The 16,692-nt window shown below is 40.8% G+C and overlaps 2 protein-coding genes across 2 annotated transcripts; both read left to right on the top strand.

Annotated features, from left to right (window-relative positions):
- The first annotated feature begins 3,328 nt into the window (after positions 1 to 3,328).
- Positions 3,329 to 5,905, top strand: LOC132155490 (galectin-4-like). The gene is made up of 8 exons (XM_059564291.1): positions 3,329 to 3,388; positions 3,740 to 3,828; positions 3,926 to 4,124; positions 4,214 to 4,327; positions 4,776 to 4,864; positions 4,962 to 5,160; positions 5,250 to 5,363; positions 5,813 to 5,905. Exons 1-8 carry the CDS (start codon positions 3,329 to 3,331, stop codon positions 5,903 to 5,905), a joined length of 957 nt encoding a protein of 318 aa, XP_059420274.1.
- A 4,668-nt stretch (positions 5,906 to 10,573) lies between these two features.
- LOC132155488 (galectin-4-like) lies at positions 10,574 to 11,596 on the top strand. The gene is made up of 4 exons (XM_059564290.1): positions 10,574 to 10,633; positions 10,985 to 11,073; positions 11,171 to 11,369; positions 11,459 to 11,596. Exons 1-4 carry the CDS (start codon positions 10,574 to 10,576, stop codon positions 11,594 to 11,596), a joined length of 486 nt encoding a protein of 161 aa, XP_059420273.1.
- The last annotated feature ends 5,096 nt before the right edge of the window (positions 11,597 to 16,692 follow it).

Raw genomic sequence — 16,692 nt, 5'->3', positions numbered from 1 at the left:
TCACTGCACTCCTAAAAGAAAACTAGGATTTGGTCCTCACGTGGGCTGTGTTCCTTCAATTTATCAGGTTTATGTGAATGGTAAAGAGCTGTACACATTCAAGCACCGTATACCACTGGAAAAAGTGTCAACATTAAATTTCAGTGGTGATGTTGCTGTGAACCTTTCTGGCTTCATACAAGTAGGTTACTGTTTCTTCAGCTAAAGCAATGTTGCAGAATGAATGATACTGTCACAGAATCCAATGAGAATGGCTTTGAGGCAGAAAAGATTTCTAAAGTCACATTTCTCTGTTCCCTCATCAGAACTGGAGAGCATCTGTAATTCCTACAAAAGTTAGAACAAAAATCACTACTCTGGGCAGCTCACATGGGGATCTTTCCACCGTACAATCCGATATCTTGCAGTCGGTCCAAAACCCTGTGAGTGACCGATCGTTAAAAGTGACTTGTGACATCATGAAACAGCAGTGCATAAGAATCCACAGTCTGCTCTCACCCAAGAGCAGACTGTGATGACCAATTGAAACATCAATGAAATCTTACATTTTTCTAATTCACTGAGTTCAAAAACCTGCTATGAGAATCTGGTTCATACTCACTGATGCCTATTTTCTTGTGTTTACCACAGAACCTTCCTTATGTGGCCCCAATATCAGGAGGACTGAGAGAAGGCATGGCCTTGTACTTACAGGGAGTGGTTCCCAAGAATGCTGATGCGTAAGGAATTTCTTCATTGTCAAATTGGGGAAATTGGACCCAAATAATTCACTGTTATTAGGATTGGTTGTTTCAACATATTTTAACTTCCATGCAGATTTGAAATCAATTTCAAGACTGGGCAGTCCAGCAATGATGACATTGCTTTCCACTTCAACCCACGAATGGACCAGAAGGTGACCATGAACAGTCTAATAAATGGAAGTTGGGGAACTGAGGAAAGTGTCTCTGACAACCCCTTTAAAAAGGGAGAATCATTTGAGATGTTTACTGTTATGAAATCTGAAGGATATCAGGTACTTGTTTTAAGAACAAGACTCACTGCACTCCTAAAAGAAAGCTAGTATTTGGTCCTCACATGGGCTGTGTTCCTTCAATTCATCAGGTTTATGTTAATGGTAAAGAGCTGTACACATTCAAGCATCGTATGCCACTGGAAAAAGTGTCAACATTAAATTTCAGAGGTGATGTTGCTGTGAATCTTTCTGGCTTCATACAAGTAGGTCACTTTTTTTTCAGCTAAAGCAATATTGCAGCATGAAAGATACTGTCTTAGAATCCACTGAGAATGGCTTCAAGGGTGAAAAGATTTCTAAAGTCACATTTCTCTGTTCCCTCATCAGAACTGGAGAGCATCTGTAATTCCTACAAAAGTTAGAACAAAAATCACTACTCTGGGCAGCTCACATGGGGATCTTTCCACCGTACAGTCCGAGATCTTGCAGGCGGTCCAAAACCCTGTGAGTGACCGATCGTTAAAAGTGACTTGTGACATCATGAAACAGCAGTGCATAAGAACCCACAGTCTGCTCTCACCCAAGAGCAGACTGTGATGACCAATTGAAACATCAATGAAATCCTACATTTTTCTAATTCACTGAGTTCAAAACCTGCTATAAGAATCTGGTTCCCACTCACTGATGCCTATTTTCCTGTGTTTACCGCAGAACCTTCCTTATGTGGCCCCAATACCAGGTGGACTGAGAGAAGGCATGGCCTTGTACTTACAGGGAGTTGTTCCCACTAATGCTGATCGGTAAGGAATTACTTCATTGTAAAATTTGGGAAATGGGACACAAATAATTCACTGTTATTAGGATTGGTTGCTTCAACATGTTTTAACCTCCATTCAGATTTGAAATCAATTTCAAGAGTGGGCAGTCCAGCAATGATGACATTGCTTTCCAATTCAACCCTCGAATGGACCAGAAGGTGGCCATGAACAGTCTAATAAAAGGAAGTTGGGGAACTGAGGAAAGTGTCTCTGACAACCCCTTTAAAAAGGGAGAATCATTTGAGATGTTTACTGTTATGAAATCTGAAGGATATCAGGTACGTGTTTTAAGAAAAAGACTCACTGCACTCCTAAAAGAAAACTAGGATTTGGTCCTCACGTAGGCTGTGTTCCTTCAATTTATCAGGTTTATGTGAATGGTAAAGAGCTGTACACATTCAAGCATCGTATGCCACTGGAAAAAGTGTCAACATTAAATTTCAGTGGTGATGTTGCTGTGAACCTTTCTGGCTTCATACAAGTAGGTCACTTTTTTTTCAGCTAAAGCAATGTTGCAGCATGAAAGATACTGTCACAGAACCCAGTGAGAATGGCTTCGAGGGTGAAAAGATTTCTAAAGTCACATTTCTCTGTTCCCTCATCAGAACTGGAGAGCATCTGTAATTCCTACAAAAGTTAGAACAAAAATCACTACTCTGGGCAGCTCACATGGGGATCTTTCCACCGTACAATCCGAGATCTTGCAGGCGGTCCAAAACCCTGTGAGTGACCGATCGTTAAAAGTGACTTGTGATATCATGATACAGCAGTGCATAAGAACCCACAGTCTGCTCTCACCCAAGAGCAGACTGTGATGACCAATTGAAACATCAATGAAATCCTACATTTTTCTAATTCACTGAGTTCAAAACCTGCTATAAGAATCTGGTTCCCACTCACTGATGCCTATTTTCTTGTGTTTACCGCAGAAGCTTCCTTATGTGGCCCCAATACCAGGTGGACTGAGAGAAGGCATGGCCTTGTGCATACAGGGAGTTGTTCCCACTAATGCTGATCGGTAAGGAATTACTTCATTGTAAAATTTGGGAAATGGGACACAAATAATTCACTGTTATTAGGATTGGTTGCTTCAACATGTTTTAACCTCCATTCAGATTTGAAATCAATTTCAAGAGTGGGCAGTCCAGCAATGATGACATTGCTTTCCAATTCAACCCTCGAATGGACCAGAAGGTGGCCATGAACAGTCTAATAAAAGGAAGTTGGGGAACTGAGGAAAGTGTCTCTGACAACCCCTTTAAAAAGGATGAATCATTTGAGATGTTTACTGTTATGAAACCTGAAGGATATCAGGTACGTGTTTTAAGAAAAAGACTCACTGCACTCCTAAAAGACAACTAGGATTTGGTCCTCACGTGGGCTGTGTTCCTTCAATTTATCAGGTTTATGTGAATGGTAAAGAGCTGTACACATTCAAGCACCGTATACCACTGGAAAAAGTGTCAACATTAAATTTCAGTGGTGATGTTGCTGTGAACCTTTCTGGCTTCATACAAGTAGGTTACTGTTTCTTCAGCTAAAGCAATGTTGCAGAATGAATGATACTGTCACAGAATCCAATGAGAATGGCTTTGAGGCAGAAAAGATTTCTAAAGTCACATTTCTCTGTTCCCTCATCAGAACTGGAGAGCATCTGTAATTCCTACAAAAGTTAGAACAAAAATCACTACTCTGGGCAGCTCACATGGGGATCTTTCCACCGTACAATCCGATATCTTGCAGTCGGTCCAAAACCCTGTGAGTGACCGATCGTTAAAAGTGACTTGTGACATCATGAAACAGCAGTGCATAAGAATCCACAGTCTGCTCTCACCCAAGAGCAGACTGTGATGACCAATTGAAACATCAATGAAATCTTACATTTTTCTAATTCACTGAGTTCAAAAACCTGCTATGAGAATCTGGTTCATACTCACTGATGCCTATTTTCTTGTGTTTACCACAGAACCTTCCTTATGTGGCCCCAATATCAGGAGGACTGAGAGAAGGCATGGCCTTGTACTTACAGGGAGTGGTTCCCAAGAATGCTGATGCGTAAAGAATTTCTTCATTGTCAAATTGGGGAAATTGGACCCAAATAATTCACTGTTATTAGGATTGGTTGTTTCAACATATTTTAACTTCCATGCAGATTTGAAATCAATTTCAAGACTGGGCAGTCCAGCAATGATGACATTGCTTTCCACTTCAACCCACGAATGGACCAGAAGGTGACCATGAACAGTCTAATAAATGGAAGTTGGGGAACTGAGGAAAGTGTCTCTGACAACCCCTTTAAAAAGGGAGAATCATTTGAGATGTTTACTGTTATGAAATCTGAAGGATATCAGGTACTTGTTTTAAGAACAAGACTCACTGCACTCCTAAAAGAAAGCTAGTATTTGGTCCTCACATGGGCTGTGTTCCTTCAATTCATCAGGTTTATGTTAATGGTAAAGAGCTGTACACATTCAAGCATCGTATGCCACTGGAAAAAGTGTCAACATTAAATTTCAGAGGTGATGTTGCTGTGAATCTTTCTGGCTTCATACAAGTAGGTCACTTTTTTTTCAGCTAAAGCAATATTGCAGCATGAAAGATACTGTCTTAGAATCCACTGAGAATGGCTTCAAGGGTGAAAAGATTTCTAAAGTCACATTTCTCTGTTCCCTCATCAGAACTGGAGAGCATCTGTAATTCCTACAAAAGTTAGAACAAAAATCACTACTCTGGGCAGCTCACATGGGGATCTTTCCACCGTACAGTCCGAGATCTTGCAGGCGGTCCAAAACCCTGTGAGTGACCGATCGTTAAAAGTGACTTGTGACATCATGAAACAGCAGTGCATAAGAACCCACAGTCTGCTCTCACCCAAGAGCAGACTGTGATGACCAATTGAAACATCAATGAAATCCTACATTTTTCTAATTCACTGAGTTCAAAACCTGCTATAAGAATCTGGTTCCCACTCACTGATGCCTATTTTCTTGTGTTTACCGCAGAAGCTTCCTTATGTGGCCCCAATACCAGGTGGACTGAGAGAAGGCATGGCCTTGTGCATACAGGGAGTTGTTCCCACTAATGCTGATCGGTAAGGAATTACTTCATTGTAAAATTTGGGAAATGGGACACAAATAATTCACTGTTATTAGGATTGGTTGCTTCAACATGTTTTAACCTCCATTCAGATTTGAAATCAATTTCAAGAGTGGGCAGTCCAGCAATGATGACATTGCTTTCCAATTCAACCCTCGAATGGACCAGAAGGTGGCCATGAACAGTCTAATAAAAGGAAGTTGGGGAACTGAGGAAAGTGTCTCTGACAACCCCTTTAAAAAGGGAGAATCATTTGAGATGTTTACTGTTATGAAATCTGAAGGATATCAGGTACGTGTTTTAAGAAAAAGACTCACTGCACTCCTAAAAGAAAACTAGGATTTGGTCCTCACGTGGGCTGTGTTCCTTCAATTTATCAGGTTTATGTGAATGGTAAAGAGCTGTACACATTCAAGCACCGTATACCACTGGAAAAAGTGTCAACATTAAATTTCAGTGGTGATGTTGCTGTGAACCTTTCTGGCTTCATACAAGTAGGTTACTGTTTCTTCAGCTAAAGCAATGTTGCAGAATGAATGATACTGTCACAGAATCCAATGAGAATGGCTTTGAGGCAGAAAAGATTTCTAAAGTCACATTTCTCTGTTCCCTCATCAGAACTGGAGAGCATCTGTAATTCCTACAAAAGTTAGAACAAAAATCACTACTCTGGGCAGCTCACATGGGGATCTTTCCACCGTACAATCCGATATCTTGCAGTCGGTCCAAAACCCTGTGAGTGACCGATCGTTAAAAGTGACTTGTGACATCATGAAACAGCAGTGCATAAGAATCCACAGTCTGCTCTCACCCAAGAGCAGACTGTGATGACCAATTGAAACATCAATGAAATCTTACATTTTTCTAATTCACTGAGTTCAAAAACCTGCTATGAGAATCTGGTTCATACTCACTGATGCCTATTTTCTTGTGTTTACCACAGAACCTTCCTTATGTGGCCCCAATATCAGGAGGACTGAGAGAAGGCATGGCCTTGTACTTACAGGGAGTGGTTCCCAAGAATGCTGATGCGTAAGGAATTTCTTCATTGTCAAATTGGGGAAATTGGACCCAAATAATTCACTGTTATTAGGATTGGTTGTTTCAACATATTTTAACTTCCATGCAGATTTGAAATCAATTTCAAGACTGGGCAGTCCAGCAATGATGACATTGCTTTCCACTTCAACCCACGAATGGACCAGAAGGTGACCATGAACAGTCTAATAAATGGAAGTTGGGGAACTGAGGAAAGTGTCTCTGACAACCCCTTTAAAAAGGGAGAATCATTTGAGATGTTTACTGTTATGAAATCTGAAGGATATCAGGTACTTGTTTTAAGAACAAGACTCACTGCACTCCTAAAAGAAAGCTAGTATTTGGTCCTCACATGGGCTGTGTTCCTTCAATTCATCAGGTTTATGTTAATGGTAAAGAGCTGTACACATTCAAGCATCGTATGCCACTGGAAAAAGTGTCAACATTAAATTTCAGAGGTGATGTTGCTGTGAATCTTTCTGGCTTCATACAAGTAGGTCACTTTTTTTTCAGCTAAAGCAATATTGCAGCATGAAAGATACTGTCTTAGAATCCACTGAGAATGGCTTCAAGGGTGAAAAGATTTCTAAAGTCACATTTCTCTGTTCCCTCATCAGAACTGGAGAGCATCTGTAATTCCTACAAAAGTTAGAACAAAAATCACTACTCTGGGCAGCTCACATGGGGATCTTTCCACCGTACAGTCCGAGATCTTGCAGGCGGTCCAAAACCCTGTGAGTGACCGATCGTTAAAAGTGACTTGTGACATCATGAAACAGCAGTGCATAAGAACCCACAGTCTGCTCTCACCCAAGAGCAGACTGTGATGACCAATTGAAACATCAATGAAATCCTACATTTTTCTAATTCACTGAGTTCAAAACCTGCTATAAGAATCTGGTTCCCACTCACTGATGCCTATTTTCCTGTGTTTACCGCAGAACCTTCCTTATGTGGCCCCAATACCAGGTGGACTGAGAGAAGGCATGGCCTTGTACTTACAGGGAGTTGTTCCCACTAATGCTGATCGGTAAGGAATTACTTCATTGTAAAATTTGGGAAATGGGACACAAATAATTCACTGTTATTAGGATTGGTTGCTTCAACATGTTTTAACCTCCATTCAGATTTGAAATCAATTTCAAGAGTGGGCAGTCCAGCAATGATGACATTGCTTTCCAATTCAACCCTCGAATGGACCAGAAGGTGGCCATGAACAGTCTAATAAAAGGAAGTTGGGGAACTGAGGAAAGTGTCTCTGACAACCCCTTTAAAAAGGGAGAATCATTTGAGATGTTTACTGTTATGAAATCTGAAGGATATCAGGTACGTGTTTTAAGAAAAAGACTCACTGCACTCCTAAAAGAAAACTAGGATTTGGTCCTCACGTAGGCTGTGTTCCTTCAATTTATCAGGTTTATGTGAATGGTAAAGAGCTGTACACATTCAAGCATCGTATGCCACTGGAAAAAGTGTCAACATTAAATTTCAGTGGTGATGTTGCTGTGAACCTTTCTGGCTTCATACAAGTAGGTCACTTTTTTTTCAGCTAAAGCAATGTTGCAGCATGAAAGATACTGTCACAGAACCCAGTGAGAATGGCTTCGAGGGTGAAAAGATTTCTAAAGTCACATTTCTCTGTTCCCTCATCAGAACTGGAGAGCATCTGTAATTCCTACAAAAGTTAGAACAAAAATCACTACTCTGGGCAGCTCACATGGGGATCTTTCCACCGTACAATCCGAGATCTTGCAGGCGGTCCAAAACCCTGTGAGTGACCGATCGTTAAAAGTGACTTGTGATATCATGATACAGCAGTGCATAAGAACCCACAGTCTGCTCTCACCCAAGAGCAGACTGTGATGACCAATTGAAACATCAATGAAATCCTACATTTTTCTAATTCACTGAGTTCAAAACCTGCTATAAGAATCTGGTTCCCACTCACTGATGCCTATTTTCTTGTGTTTACCGCAGAAGCTTCCTTATGTGGCCCCAATACCAGGTGGACTGAGAGAAGGCATGGCCTTGTGCATACAGGGAGTTGTTCCCACTAATGCTGATCGGTAAGGAATTACTTCATTGTAAAATTTGGGAAATGGGACACAAATAATTCACTGTTATTAGGATTGGTTGCTTCAACATGTTTTAACCTCCATTCAGATTTGAAATCAATTTCAAGAGTGGGCAGTCCAGCAATGATGACATTGCTTTCCAATTCAACCCTCGAATGGACCAGAAGGTGGCCATGAACAGTCTAATAAAAGGAAGTTGGGGAACTGAGGAAAGTGTCTCTGACAACCCCTTTAAAAAGGGAGAATCATTTGAGATGTTTACTGTTATGAAATCTGAAGGATATCAGGTACGTGTTTTAAGAAAAAGACTCACTGCACTCCTAAAAGAAAACTAGGATTTGGTCCTCACGTGGGCTGTGTTCCTTCAATTTATCAGGTTTATGTGAATGGTAAAGAGCTGTACACATTCAAGCATCGTATGCCACTGGAAAAAGTGTCAACATTAAATTTCAGTGGTGATGTTGCTGTGAACCTTTCTGGCTTCATACAAGTAGGTCACTTTTTTTTCAGCTAAAGCAATGTTGCAGCATGAAAGATACTGTCACAGAACCCAGTGAGAATGGCTTCGAGGGTGAAAAGATTTCTAAAGTCACATTTCTCTGTTCACTCATCAGAACTGGAAAGTATCGGTATTTCCTACAGAAGTTAGAACAAAAATCACTACTCTGGGCAGCTCACATGAAGATCTTTCCACCATACAAACAGAGATCTTGCAGCTGGTCAAAAACCCTGTGAGTGACCAATCGTTTAAAGTGACTTGTGAAATCATGAAAAGGCAGTGCATAAGAATCCACAGTCTGCTCTCACCCAAGAGCAGACTCTGATGACCAGTTAAAACATCATTGAAATCCTACATTCTTCTAATTTACTGAGTTCAAAACCTGAATCTGGTTCATACTCGCTGATGCCTATTTTCTTGTGTTTACCGCAGAACCTTCCTTATGTGGTCCCAATATCAGGAGGACTGAGAGAAGGCATGGCCTTGTACTTACAGGGAGTGGTTCCCACTAATGCTGACGCGTAAGGAATTACTTTATTGTCAAATTTGGGAAATTGGACACAAATAATTCACTGTTATTAGGATTGGTTGTTTCAACATGTTTTAACCTCCATGCAGATTTGAAATCAATTTCAAGACTGGGCAGTCCAGCAATGATGACATTGCTTTCCACTTCAACCCTCGAATGGACCAGAAGGTGGCCATCAACAGTGTAATAAATGGAAGATTGGGAAATGAGGAAAGTGTCTCTGACAACCCCTTCAAAAAGGGAGAATCATTTGAGATGTTTACTGTTGTGAAATCTGAAGGATATCAGGTACGTGTTTAAGAACAATACTCACTGCACTCCTAAAAGAAATGTAGGATTTGGTCCTCACGTGGGTTGTTCCTTCAATTCATCAGGTCTATGTGAATGGTAAAGAGCTGTACACATTCAAGCACTGTATACCACTGGAAAAAGTGTCAACATTAAATTTCAGTGGTGATGTTGCTGTGAACCTTTCTGGCTTCATACAAGTAGGTCGCTGTTTCTTCAGCTAAAGCAATGTTGCAGAATGAATGATACTGTCACAGAATCAACTGAGAATTGCTTTGAGGGTGAAGAGATTTCTAAAGTCACATTTCTCTGTTCCCTCATCAGAACTGGAGAGCATCTGTAATTCCTACAAAAGTTAGAACAAAAATCACTACTCTGGGCAGCTCACATGGGGATCTTTCCACCGTACAATCCGAGATCTTGCAGGCGGTCCAAAACCCTGTGAGTGACCGATCGTTAAAAGTGCTTTGTGACATCATGAAACAGCAGTGCATGAGAATCCACAGTCTGCTCTCCCCCAAGAGCAGACTGTGATGACCAATTGAAACATCAATGAAATTCTACATTTTTCTAATTCACTGAGTTCAAAAACATGCTATGAGAATCTGGTTCATACTCACTGATGCCTATTTTCTTGTGTTTACCACAGAACCTTCCTTATGTGGCCCCAATATCAGGAGGACTGAGAGAAGGCATGGCCTTGTACTTACAGGGAGTGGTTCCCACGAATGCTGATGCGTAAGGAATTACTTCATTGTCAACTTTCGGAAATTAGACACAAATAATTCACTGTTATTAGGATTGGTTGTTTCAACATATTTTAACTTCCATGCAGATTTGAAATCAATTTCAAGACTGGGCAGTCCAGCAATGATGACATTGCTTTCTACTTCAACCCACGAATGGACCGGAAGGTGGCAATGAACAGTCTAATAAATGGAAGTTGGGGAACTGAGGAAAGTGTCTCTGACAACCCCTTTAAAAAGGGAGAATCATTTGAGATGTTTACTGTTATGAAATCTGAAGGATATCAGGTATGTGTTTTAAAAACAAGACTCACTGCACTCCTAAAAGAAAGCTAGGATTTGGTCCTCACGTGGGCTGTGTTCCTTCAATTCATCAGGTTTATGTTAATGGTAAAGAGCTGTACACATTCAAGCATCGTATACCACTGGAAAAAGTGTCAACATTAAATTTCATGGGTGATGTTGCTGTGAAACTTTCTGGCTTCATACAAGTAGGTCACTGTTTCTTCAGCTAAAGCAATGTTGCAGGATGAATGATATTGTCACAGAATCCACTGAGAATGGCTTTGAGAGCGAAGAGATTTCTAAAGTCACATTTCTCTGTTCCCTCATCAGAACTGGAGAAAATCTGTAATTCCTACAAAAGTTAGAACAAAAATCACTACTCTGGGCAGCTCACATGGGGATCTTTCCACCGTACAATCCGAGATCTTGCAGGCGGTCCAAAACCCTGTAAGTGACCGATCGTTAAAAGTGACTTGTGACATCATGAAACCGACGTGCATAAGAACCCACAGTCTGCTCTCACCCAAGAGCAGACTGTGATGACCAATTGAAACATCAATGAAATTCTACATTTTTCTAATTCACTGAGTTCAAAAACATGCTATGAGAATCTGGTTCATACTCACTGATGCCTATTTTCTTGCGTTTACCACAGAACCTTCCTTATGTGGCCCCAATATCAGGAGGACTGAGAGAAGGCATGGCCTTGTACTTACAGGGAGTGGTTCCCACCAATGCTGATGCGTAAGGAATTACTTCATTGTCAAATTTCGGAAATTAGACACAAATAATTCACTGTTATTAGGATTGGTTGTTTCAAAATATTTTAACTTCCATGCAGATTTGAAATCAATTTCAAGACTGGGCAGTCCAGCAATGATGACATTGCTTTCCACTTCAACCCACGAATGGACCGGAAGGTGGCAATGAACAGTCTAATAAATGGAAGTTGGGGAACTGAGGAAAGTGTCTCTGACAACCCCTTTAAAAAGGGAGAATCATTTGAGATGTTTACTGTTATGAAATCTGAAGGATATCAGGTACGTGTTTTAAGAACAAGACTCACTGCACTCCTAAAAGAAAGCTAGGATTTGGTCCTCACGTGGGCTGTGTTCCTTCAATTCATCAGGTTTATGTTAATGGTAAAGAGCTGTACACATTCAAGCATCGTATACCACTGGAAAAAGTGTCAACATTAAATTTCATGGGTGATGTTGCTGTGAAACTTTCTGGTTTCATACAAGTAGGTCACTGTTTCTTCAGCTAAAGCAATGTTGCAGGATGAATGATATTGTCACAGAATCCACTGAGAATGGCTTTGAGAGCGAAGAGATTTCTAAAGTCACATTTCTCTGTTCCCTCATCAGAACTGGAGAAAATCTGTATTTCCTACAGACGTTAGAACAATAATCACTACTCTGGGCAGCTCACATGGGGAACTTTCCTCTGTACAATCAGAGATCTTGCAGCCGGTCCAAAACCCTGTGAGTGACCGATCGTTAAAAGTGACTTGTGACATAATGAATCAGCAGTGCATAAGAACCCACAGTCTGCCCTCACCCAAGAGCAGACTGTGATGACCAATTGAAACATCAAAGAAATCCTACATTTTTCTAATTCACTTAGTTCAAAAACCTGCTATGAGAATCTGGTTCCCACTCACTGATGCCTATTTTCTTGTGTTTACCGCAGAACCTTCCTTATGTGGCCCCAATACCAGGAGGACTGAGAGAAGGCATGGCCTTGTACTTACAGGGAGTTGTTCCCACTAATGCTGACGCGTAAGGAATTACTTCATTGTAAAATTTGGGAAATGGGACACAAATAATTCACTGTTATTAGGATTGGTTGCTTCAACATGTTTTAACCTCCATGCAGATTTGAAATCAATTTCAAGACTGGTCAGTCCAGCAATGATGACATTGCTTTCCAATTCAACCCTCGAATGGACCGGAAGGTGGCCATGAACAGTCTAATAAAAGGAAGTTGGGGAACTGAGGAAAGTGTCTCTGACAACCCCTTTAAAAAGGGAGAATCATTTGAGATGTTTACTGTTATGAAATCTGAAGGATATCAGGTACGTGTTTTAAGAACAAGACTCACTGCACTCCTAAAAGGAAACTAGGATTTGGTCCTCACGTTGGCTGTGTTCCTTCAATTTATCAGGTTTATGTGAATGGTAAAGAGCTGTACACATTCAAGCACCGTATACCACTGGAAAAAGTGTCAACATTAAATTTCAGTGGTGATGTTGCTGTGAACCTTTCTGGCCTCATACAAGTAGGTCACTGTTTCTTCAGCTAAAGCAGTGTTGCAGAATGAATGATACTGTCACAGAATCCACTGAGAATGGCTTTGAGGGTGAAGAGATTTCTAAAGTCACATTTCTCTGTTCCCTCATCAGAACTGGAGAGCATCTGTAATTCCTACTAAAGTTAGAACAAAAATCACTACTCTGGGCAGCTCACATGGGGATCTTTCCACCGTACAATCCGAGATCTTGCAGGCGGTCCAAAACCCTGTAAGTGACCGATCGTTAAAAGTGACTTGTGACATCATGAAACCGACGTGCATAAGAACCCACAGTCTGCTCTCACCCAAGAGCAGACTGTGATGACCAATTGAAACATCAATGAAATTCTACATTTTTCTAATTCACTGAGTTCAAAAACATGCTATGAGAATCTGGTTCATACTCACTGATGCCTATTTTCTTGTGTTTACCACAGAACCTTCCTTATGTGGCCCCAATATCAGGAGGACTGAGAGAAGGCATGGCCTTGTACTTACAGGGAGTGGTTCCCACGAATGCTGATGCGTAAGGAATTACTTCATTGTCAAATTTCGGAAATTAGACACAAATAATTCACTGTTATTAGGATTGGTTGTTTCAACATATTTTAACTTCCATGCAGATTTGAAATCAATTTCAAGACTGGGCAGTCCAGCAATGATGACATTGCTTTCCAATTCAACCCACGAATGGACCAGAAGGTGGCCATGAACAGTCTAATAAATGGAAGTTGGGGAACTGAGGAAAGTGTCTCTGACAACACCTTTAAAAAGGGAGAATCATTTGAGATGTTTACTGTTATGAAATCTGAAGGATATCAGGTACGTGTTTTAAGAACAAGACTCACTGCACTCCTAAAAGAAAACTAGGATTTGGTCCTCACGTGGGCTGTGTTCCTTCAATTTATCAGGTTTATGTGAATGGTAAAGAGCTGTACACATTCAAGCACCGTATACCACTGGAAAAAGTGTCAACATTAAATTTCAGTGGTGATGTTTCTGTGAACCTTTCTGGCTTCATACAAGTAGGTTACTGTTTCTTCAGCTAAAGCAATGTTGCAGAATGAATGATATTGTCACAGAATCCACTTAGAATGGCTTTGAGGGTGAAGAGATTTCTAAAGTCACATTTCTCTGTTCCCTCATCAGAACTGGAGAGCATCTGTAATTCCTACAAAAGTTAGAACAAAAATCACTACTCTGGGCAGCTCACATGGGGATCTTTCCATCGTACAATCCGAGATCTTGCAGGCGGTCCAAAACCCTGTAAGTGACCGATCGTTAAAAGTGGCTTGTGACATCATGAAACCGACGTGCATAAGAACCCACAGTCTGCTCTCACCCAAGAGCAGACTGTGATGACCAATTGAAACATCAATGAAATTCTACATTTTTCTAATTCACTGAGTTCAAAAACATGCTATGAGAATCTGGTTCATACTCACTGATGCCTATTTTCTTGTGTTTACCACAGAACCTTCCTTATGTGGCCCCAATATCAGGAGGACTGAGAGAAGGCATGGCCTTGTACTTACAGGGAGTGGTTCCCAAGAATGCTGATGCGTAAGGAATTACTTCATTGTCAAATTTCGGAAATTAGACACAAATAATTCACTGTTATTAGGATTGGTTGTTTCAACATATTTTAACTTCCATGCAGATTTGAAATCAATTTCAAGACTGGGCAGTCCAGCAATGATGACATTGCTTTCCAATTCAACCCACGAATGGACCGGAAGGTGGCAATGAACAGTCTAATAAATGGAAGTTGGGGAACTGAGGAAAGTGTCTCTGACAACCACTTTAAAAAGGGAGAATCATTTGAGATGTTTACTGTTATGAAATCTGAAGGATATCAGGTACGTGTTTTAAAAACAAGACTCACTGCACTCCTAAAAGAAAGCTAGGATTTGGTCCTCACGTGGGCTGTGTTCCTTCAATTCATCAGGTTTATGTTAATGGTAAAGAGCTGTACACATTCAAGCATCGTATACCACTGGAAAAAGTGTCAACATTAAATTTCATGGGTGATGTTGCTGCGAAACTTTCTGGTTTCATACAAGTAGGTCACTGTTTCTTCAGCTAAAGCAGTGTTGCAGGATGAATGATATTGTCACAGAATCCACTGAGAATGGCTTTGAGAGCGAAGAGATTTCTAAAGTCACATTTCTCTGTTCCCTCATCAGAACTGGAGAAAATCTGTATTTCCTACAGATGTTAGAACAATAATCACTACTCTGGGCAGCTCACATGGGGAACTTTCCACCGTACAATCAGAGATCTTGCAGCCGGTCCAAAACCCTGTGAGTGACCGATCGTTAAAAGTGACTTGTGACATAATGAATCAGCAGTGCATAAGAACCCACAGTCTGCCCTCACCCAAGAGCAGACTGTGATGACCAATTGAAACATCAATGAAATCCTACATTTTTCTAATTCACTGAGTTCAAAAACATGCTATGAGAATCTGGTTCATACTCACTGATGCCTATTTTCTTGTGTTTACCGCAGAACCTTCCTTATGTGGCCCCAATATCAGGAGGACTGAGAGAAGGCATGGCCTTGTACTTACAGGGAGTTGTTCCCACTAATGCTGACGCGTAAGGAATTACTTCATTGTCAAATTTGGGAAATTGGACACAAATAATTCACTGTTATTAGGATTGGTTGTTTCAACATGTTTTAACCTCCATGCAGATTTGAAATCAATTTCAAGACTGGGCAGTCCAGCAATGATGACATTGCTTTCCAATTCAACCCTCGAATGGACCAGAAGGTGGCCATCAACAGTGTAATAAATGGAAGATTGGGAACTGAGGAAAGTGTCTCTGACAACCCCTTTAAAAAAGGAGAATCATTTGAGATGTTTACTGTTGTGAAATCTGAAGGATATCAGGTACGTGTTTTAAGAACAAGACTCACTGCACTCCTAAAAGAAAACTAGGATTTGGTCCTCACGTGGGCTGTGTTCCTTCAATTCATCAGGTTTATGTGAATGGTAAAGAGCTGTACACATTCAAGCACCGTATACCACTGGAAAAAGTGTCAACATTAAATTTCATGGGTGATGTTGCTGTGAAACTTTCTGGTTTCATACAAGTAGGTCACTGTTTCTTCAGCTAAAGCAGTGTTGCAGGATGAATGATATTGTCACAGAATCCACTGAGAATGGCTTTGAGGGTGAAGAGATTTCTAAAGTCACATTTCTCTGTTCCCTCATCAGAACTGGAGAAAATCTGTATTTCCTACAGATGTTAGAACAATAATCACTACTCTGGGCAGCTCACATGGGGAACTTTCCTCTGTACAATCAGAGATCTTGCAGCCGGTCCAAAACCCTGTGAGTGACCGATCGTTAAAAGTGACTTGTGACATAATGAATCAGCAGTGCATAAGAACCCACAGTCTGCCCTCCCCCAAGAGCAGACTGTGATGACCAATTGAAACATGAATGAAATCCTACATTTTTCTAATTCACTTAGTTCAAAAACCTGCTATAAGAATCTGGTTCATACTCACTGATGCCTATTTTCTTGTGTTTACCGCAGAACCTTCCTTATGTGGCCCCAATACCAGGAGGACTGAGAGAAGGCATGGCCTTGTACTTACAGGGAGTTGTTCCCACTAATGCTGACGCGTAAGGAATTACTTCATTGTAAAATTTGGGAAATTGGACACAAATAATTCACTGTTATTAGGATTGGTTGTTTCAACATGTTTTAACCTCCATGCAGATTTGAAATCAATTTCAAGACTGGGCAGTCCAGCAATGATGACATTGCTTTCCACTTCAACCCTCGAATGGACCAGAAGGTGGCCATGAACAGTGTAATAAATGGAAGATTGGGAACTGAGGAAAGTGTCTCTGACAACCCCTTTAAAAAAGGAGAATCATTTGAGATGTTTACTGTTGTGAAATCTGAAGGATATCAGGTACGTGTTTTAAGAACAAGACTCACTGCACTCCTAAAAGAAAGCTAGGATTTGGTCCTCACGTGGGCTGTGTTCCTTCAATTCATCAGGTTTATGTGAATGGTAAAGAGCTGTACACATTCAAGCACCGTATACCAC

Source organism: Carassius carassius, chromosome 13 (assembly GCF_963082965.1).
Source record: "Carassius carassius chromosome 13, fCarCar2.1, whole genome shotgun sequence".
NCBI classification, from domain to species: Eukaryota; Metazoa; Chordata; class Actinopteri; order Cypriniformes; family Cyprinidae; genus Carassius; species Carassius carassius.
This window is presented reverse-complemented; position numbering and strand designations above follow the sequence as displayed.

What these genes read in the sequence shown, in the direction of transcription:
- LOC132155488 (XM_059564290.1), top strand. Translation starts at nt 10,574, where the DNA reads ATGAATGATATTGTCACAGAATCCACTGAGAATGGCTTTGAGAGCGAA. An exon ending in AGAGCGAAGAGATTTCTAAA is followed by an intron (nt 10,634 to 10,984) that starts GTCACATTTCTC and finishes CGTTTACCACAG; the next exon opens with AACCTTCCTTATGTGGCCCC. An exon ending in GTTCCCACCAATGCTGATGC is followed by an intron (nt 11,074 to 11,170) that starts GTAAGGAATTAC and finishes ACTTCCATGCAG; the next exon opens with ATTTGAAATCAATTTCAAGA.
- LOC132155490 (XM_059564291.1), top strand. Translation starts at nt 3,329, where the DNA reads ATGAATGATACTGTCACAGAATCCAATGAGAATGGCTTTGAGGCAGAA. An exon ending in AGGCAGAAAAGATTTCTAAA is followed by an intron (nt 3,389 to 3,739) that starts GTCACATTTCTC and finishes TGTTTACCACAG; the next exon opens with AACCTTCCTTATGTGGCCCC. An exon ending in TGAAATCTGAAGGATATCAG is followed by an intron (nt 5,161 to 5,249) that starts GTACGTGTTTTA and finishes TCAATTTATCAG; the next exon opens with GTTTATGTGAATGGTAAAGA.